Source organism: Limulus polyphemus, unplaced genomic scaffold (assembly GCF_000517525.1).
Source record: "Limulus polyphemus unplaced genomic scaffold, Limulus_polyphemus-2.1.2 Scaffold1615, whole genome shotgun sequence".
Taxonomy (NCBI): Eukaryota; Metazoa; Arthropoda; class Merostomata; order Xiphosura; family Limulidae; genus Limulus; species Limulus polyphemus.
This window is the reverse complement of record NW_013667225.1, coordinates 138222-145636: the sequence shown is the minus strand read 5'-3', so window position 1 is coordinate 145636 and position 7415 is coordinate 138222. Positions and strand designations below refer to the sequence as shown.

General features: G+C 31.8%; 1 protein-coding gene across 2 annotated transcripts in view; it reads right to left on the bottom strand.

Annotated features, from left to right (window-relative positions):
* The window catches only part of LOC106464302 (eukaryotic translation initiation factor 4 gamma 3-like), a 92861-nt gene that overhangs the window by 12113 nt on the left and 73333 nt on the right, over nucleotides 1-7415 (bottom strand). For both annotated transcript variants that reach the window (XR_002611715.1, XM_013924429.2), the window contains exons 20-21: nucleotides 4644-4741; nucleotides 2515-2648 (exon numbers count right to left, since the gene is read on the bottom strand). Coding sequence is in view for 1 of the 2 variants with exons in the window: in XM_013924429.2 (XP_013779883.1) it covers nucleotides 2515-2648; nucleotides 4644-4741 (232 nt within the window). In the remaining variant the exon portion in view is untranslated. The remainder of the gene's footprint in view (nucleotides 1-2514; nucleotides 2649-4643; nucleotides 4742-7415) is intronic.

The window sequence follows — 7415 nt, the reverse complement described above, 5'->3', positions numbered from 1 at the left end:
TGTCAAGAGGAGCATCGAAATGGATCCCAGATTAACGACTGCAGAAGTGGCCAAAGTTGGTGGGATGAGCCCGAAATCTGTTCAACGGATTCTCAACAGATTGGGTTATCATTGCAGAGCAACTAGATGGAAGCCCTTCTTAAGACCTGCCAACATAGTCAGACGAAAGAAGTGGGCAAGTGATATGATGACCAAGCCTCTGGACTTTTGGAAGACCGTATTGTTCTCAGACGAATCAAGATTCGCTCAATTTTCGGATGACAGTGGAAGAATATGGGTCTGGAGAATGCCTCACCAAGAGTTTTGGCTCAACAGATTGCAGCCAACTGTGAAGCATGGTTTCAGTGTGATGGTTTGGGGAGCTGTTTGGGTTGGTGGGAGATCGAACTTAGTGGAGTGCGTTGGCAACATATATTTTGCGAAATACGTCGAAATATTAGAGGAAGGACTTTTGCCACTTTATTCCTCGGGTTTCGTGGACAAGAACACAACGTTGTCCCAGGAAGATGGAGCACCGGGCACACTGCTAGAAACACCCGAAAGTGGCAGGAAGAAAATGGTATCCAGAAGTTGCCCTGGCCGAGCCAATCTCCTGACATGAACCCCAATCGAAAACCTCTGGGCCATACTCGACCAGCAAGTCAAAAATAGTAAAAACAACAACTTCGAAGAGCGATCTACTCCAAGATTTGAAGTAAGAGTGGGCGCAAGTCAAGAAACAACCAAAAAAACCAACTTCAAAGAGCAATCTACTCCAAGTTTTGAAGCAAGAGTGGGTGAAAATCCCACAATCTAAAATTGACTTGATGATTCTCACAATGCCCCAAGGGATCAACAAACTCCACGAAGCGAAAGGAAGATCTACTAGATATTAATTAAATTATAAATATATCAATTCATGTGAATATGACTGAAAAATTTCATTTTTTCTGAAAAGGTGGTGTCTATTTACTTGTGACCACGCTGTGTATATTGTTATAAAAGTAACTAAAATGTAAAATTGAGCAACTTTATTGTTTAGATAAGGTAATATAATGAATAATAAAATTTTAGTGTGAGGTATGCTTGCAAGTGAACTCTGCATTATGTCTTTCAACATGAACTTAAGCTATGCATTCCCACAATGATTTACAGCTTGTATTGCAGAATTGGTCCTTACAGCAATAAAGCAAAATTAAATAAAAACAGATGTAACGAGCCTTAAGGTATTTATAATAAACAATTGTAGTTTTCTGTTACAATCTGTACTCTTTTTAGAAAGATAAAGAGGGTTATCTATAATTATTTTGTACAAGCTGAACGGCCATCATATCGGGGGAAATTATGATTAATTTTTCTTCTGAAAATTATGATTTTTGTGCACCACCAATACCAAGTGTGGGGTGCACACATATACCTGATTAGGTTTTATTACTCATCGTCATCTCTACCACCTTGCCCTTAAATATAATTATGTGCCTAAAGTAGCACATCATCCATTTTATGTGTGTGTGCATTCATGTATGCCTTGAGGAATTTTAAAAATGACAAACTTGCTTGTCACAGCATCAAGTGTAAGTCATTTTGTGCAAGTTGTATGTCAATTGGTTCCGAAACAGCCAAGATATTAGCATGACATTTTTGTGGTGATTTTACTGAAAAAACAAGAAACGTTTGATATTAATTCAGAAGGTTTTAGCGATTGTATAAAAATATTTAAAACTGCGATTAGAAATGATGCTTTTATTCATCTTTTAGTGTGATAATCACCTTCCACTTAGATTAAAGAATAGATTAAAGATGAATAAAAGCATCATTTCTAATCTTAATGTGATAATCACCTTCCATTTAGATTAAAGAATAGATTAAAGATGAATAAAAGCATCATTTCTAATCTTAATGTGATAATCACCTTCCACTTAGATTAGAGAATACACCCTAACTTCTCATGTTCATGGGCAAATCTTTAGTAAAAATATGAAATTGAAAAACCTGATTATTTGTGTACAAAGTACTTGTAATGTTTACTAAAAGCTTACCAAATATTGTGAAGATATACATATTATATTAAAAGTTATAGTAAAAATACTTTAATAGGCACCTGGTGGTCACAAGGTCAGTCAAAATGACCGAGCCCAAACGGAAACGGTAAAGCCAATAACAAGCGACTTAAAATAGTTGATACAATGTTTCATTTAACATTTTTTTCTATGCTGTAACTCAGAAAATGTGTCTTACTACAACATTATACAACAAATATAACTGAAATGCTATTATATTATTTTGTTTAATACTGTATTAGGTCAGTAAAATTAGACATGACAAAATTCCCAGTATTATGGGATATAAAGTGCCAAGTTACAGTAACAGCACAATATCCTCATTTTCAATTACACTATTACTATTTCAGGACTGAAAATGCATTTTCTTCATTATTATTATTTAAAAAAAAAAAATTTGTTTTCTTTAGTTAATAAAAATTTTAATATTCCAGAAAAATTTTAACCTCAATTCAAATCTCAAACACAAATTTACCTATTAGACGGTACAGGGACTTTTGGCTCATTATCTTTAGATGTTTGTTTAGTACCACCACTACTACCTCGACCCCAGCTGGTGAAGGACCTACCCCCTGGGCCTAACTGGATGTTTTCGGTGTTCTGCTGATTCTGTAAATTATAATAAAAATAAATAATGCAGTTTTATCGTTAAATAGTCATTTCCTATGTTTAAAAATAAACTTATTAGAAAAACAACTGCCTCAGTAACGAGGAATTCCACTGTTTTCATCATCATAGTATGGTGTGTTTCAGTTCATCAAAGGCAGTTGCAATAAATATCATAAAACGAGTTCATAAAAATCAGTTAGAATATAAAAATCACAAATTTAACAACAGTTTTTTAAAATAATTAAAGGATAAAATACCAATGACTTTTCACTTGAACAAATACCACACAACTCATGTTATACCACTACTTTTCAATGATAAAGGCATATGCCAATACATCTGGTCATATCGTGAGGACTTGTGGCAGTTTTTAACCATTTTTTATTCTTTAAACTATCTAAACAAACCGAAAGGTAATAACATGAAAATATTGTAAAAGCACTTTATTTTTCAGCTAATACTGAATCATCAGGTATTACAGTCTTACTTAACACTAAATGTGAATACTTAAGACTTACAATGTCTTTTTTATAGATATTGGATGGCTATCTCTATCTTGAAAGATTACACAGACATTTCGGTAATTTTATTTTCCAATAACTATTGTTACTTACATTCTTTCTTTAAGGTTACTTTAACAGAATTGGTTATTATGTTTCTTTGTATATTCTATTACAAAGATTTTTCATACTGTTAGCTAAGTTTATGCATTTAGGAACTAACCTAAATTTACTACGCTGGCCAAGCCAATCATGAATTTTACCATCGAGTTGTAGTTCTAACATGGACACACAGTGTTAGCTAGAATATTTAATATATATCTACTAATTAATTGTAATTTTTAACTTCATTTTTGTTCTTTTATTACAATAGTTTATTTTGTTAGCTTAGTTTATGTTTTTATGATTAACTTTAGTCCCCTGGCCTTGCCAAACAGAGATATTATTGAACAGGTGTATTTAATTGTTTTACACTCACAAAAAAGAAACCTATCATTCTATAGGTAACTGAAGAACTTTTAGCATTCTGCCACAATTTAACTCTTCGTATTGTTAGCTGACACACTGGGCAGCTTGTACACAATTGACACAGACCCCAATGAAAGAATAGACCATTCCCAGCTTTTACTTGTTGTTAAACAAATGTTTAAACAATTATTTATTCAAGAGATATTATTGGATTAATAGAAGAAAATATTGTTAACAGCAAGGGTACCTATCCAACAGATGAAATAGTGCATTCTAATCATTTTAAGTAAAGTGTTGTTTGAACAGTATATTTACTTAGCTATGCTTTACTTAGTCTATTTTCAATTGGGATCTATATAGATAGCTTGCTTTGATCAGAAGTTAATACAAGTTACAGTTTTTCTCTTACGGACACCCGTTCTACCATGTTCAGAGGGATTACTAAGATAACCTTCTCTCACGATCCAGTGCTGTCAAAATGCCCCGTGGACTGGGGATTTTCCACAGTAAAAGATGCATCTGGGTCTGGCTAATTTTTGCAAATTAGATGCTAAACTTGTTCATTTAACTTCATCATTAACTTGCATTTAAATACAATCCTACCAAAACAGTTCGTAGTCATACTTCTGTTCTGATTTCTTGTATCAAGTGTATGGGAAATATGGCAAGGAACCATTTGAATTCATTCTGAAACAAAACTTTTAACTTCAATGTTCCCCCAAAGTCAAGTATTAGCTGTCCTGAAAATGCTTATAAGATTCAGTTTTTATTAGAAGGCTTTGCCCCTGAACTCCTACTTAGGGAAGACCCCAGACCTTTTACTTTTGAAACATACCCTTCTATCTCAAATAATAATAGCTCTGATGATCTACAAGAAAAATAACTTTCAATCACTAGTGTGAATGAGATGACTATATCACAGTATAGGTGTTGTCATGAAGTCTCTGCCACACTTCAGCCAATTGTTTTACCCCATTAGGATGACTCACTTTAGTGCTAATTGTTTGAACTCATTAGGGTGACTCACCTTAGCTAATTGTTTTATCTTATTAGGATCAATCTGAATCCTGTGCTTGTTTGAAACTGTATTCCAACCATCTTCTGAATATGGTGTGTTGCCACGACCTGTCAAATATTCGGAGATATATAAAACAGTTAGTGATTAGTAAAATACTTGAATGCAATGATGGATCGTTATCTTTGTTTGTCTACAAGTAAAACAGTTTCTAGTGCTCTGACAAACATCCCAATTGTTTATCTAAACTTTGTAAGTAATGCTATAAAATTAGCACAACAAATATTTATAGACAATATGAAATATTCAACCATAATAACTCTTCTTTTCAAATATGGAAAGCAAAATGAATTGATCTATACCATGTTTCAAGTTCCAGAGTTATCCTATACATATTAGTAACAAATAAGGAACAAAGTCTTTTTGACACTTTTGAACAATGTTAAACTAAATAAATTATTAGCAACATTCAAATAGATACATAATTAGACGTTTTTAATTCAGGCCAATATACGACCTCTAAAACGTTGACTATGTTTCATGACGTTTTCTACGTCATTAGGAGTAGAAAACTTCGAAACATGTAAAGTCAACGTTTTAGACGCCATAAATTGGCCTGTATTAAAACTGTTTTTAATTGTGCATATTTAAACATTATGTTATTTAATTATTATTTTAACGAACAACAAAAGTTATAAAATTACATTATACAAGTTTAGTCAAACATTACAATGCATTTATGGTGTATATTATGAAATATATGCCAAAATGATAATTATTATTTACACTAATTCAATAAATGCAGCAAAATATTAAAAAAAAACTTGAGTGTTGAAACAATCCGAGTAATGAAATCAAAAACAAATTAAGTTTAATGAAATTTTATTCTAACAAATAATATCTAGTAAATATATCATCATAAAATATTTGTAAATGAGCATTACAAAAACTATTTAGTGATAGATCATTCAAATTAAAAAACAAAACATGTTAATAATTAACCACTAATGCTATCAACCATACCACGTCAAACAGGACTAATATCTAACTCCCCAATCCCTGTTCATGCCAATTATTGGAGCCAGAGTAAAATATTAAGTTATTTGGTCTCTCTTCTGTAGTAAATGCATGGATGTTGTTTCAAGGAATGTCTTTATCACAGCATTTTTTAACCCTATTGCTATGGTTCAGTCAAAGTGTACATGTCACAACCTTTTACAAAGTTATATTCAAAATTTAATTAAACTACTTTATTATTAAGATTGGGATAAAACAGTTTATAGTTCAAATTTTAATATATGTTTTAATTTTTAAAAAATGTATATAAATAAATTAAAGTATCACATAACAGTTCTTCAGTTCCCCAAATTCTACACTTTCTACTACCCCTATTTGGTCTTAATTTCCTGTGGAGTTTGTCACTTATACTAAACATATCTTTGAGCTAAACTATCAATTCATAGCAGCAAAGATATTTTCTTTATGGAAATACAAGCAATAAAGTAAAGGCCACATGTCACATCTCCCTCAGAGCATCCTGCTTTCAGAAAAAATATCAAATATTTTGACATTTGCTACTGCATTATTTGTAACAAACATAAAACAAAGATTTTACTTAACTGACATCTATTTGGTCTAAAAGCCTTGGTTTAAGCAAATTTGAAAATGTTGACCAGGTATAGAAATCATTTTAAGCCACTTCTATTTCAGTTAAAAAGCCAAAAACTATGTTTTAGGACATTGTATTTATATGCATGGAAATATGTCATATTCTAAATGTGTAAAATGTGTGTGTGCATGTGTGTGTGAGAGAGAGAGAGACAGAGAGAGATAGAATGTGTGTGTGTGTGCTATTTTTGTGCAAAACCTGAATAATTTTTTTTTCTGACCTTGTTCTTCTGTCCCTTTATGATGGCTATGAATTTCTGGTATGGAAGTGAGGGGGTAAACAGAGAAATACATCAAGCCGAGGGGGTTAATGATGGAGGAAAAGTTGAGAATCCCTGCTCTAGATATACTACTCTAATATTAATAACAGAATATTTATAATGGTAAACTATTTTATTCTACATAAAATATATAAATTAGACCAGAAAAAAATCACAATATTCCACAGCAAATAACAGCTTGTGCATCACGATTTTCGGGCTCTCAGTTCATTTGGAAATGAAATCTGTGCTAAAATTTGCCATAGTTTCTACTATTTAATACTTTTCATCAGTGCCTTATTGGTAAGCTGTAACCAACACTATACTCTGTTTTAGACAGTATATGCAGACTGACAAAAGTATTTATTTAATATATTTAATTTTGGGCATTACACTGTTTAGAACTAGACAATTAGTGCAATAGAATTGATTATATACAAGCATCAATAACATTAATGTCATGTAAAATAATCAATCAATTGAAAATGTTTCCAACTATTCAAGTAACTGAAATATTGTGATTATAACCTTTTATTTTTAACTAATTCAAGGTTGTTCAGCTTAATTAGTATCACAACAGAAAAATAAACAACTAATCACAAGTAGTTTCCAATCATAACTATTCCAACTATCCATGTCTCAACTGGTTAGTTGAATCTAGTCAACTACTGATCCTAATGACTATCAAATTCCAATAACCTACACCTCTAAGTATAGTAATCATAAACCTAATGAAAATTACATTCTTGAAAGATACTGTTCAAATCCTTCTACAAGTAGCTTCTTACAAGATTATTTACATTTATGAAATTACTTTCTCATTGGTTGTACGTATATACATTGCATAGGTTATTGG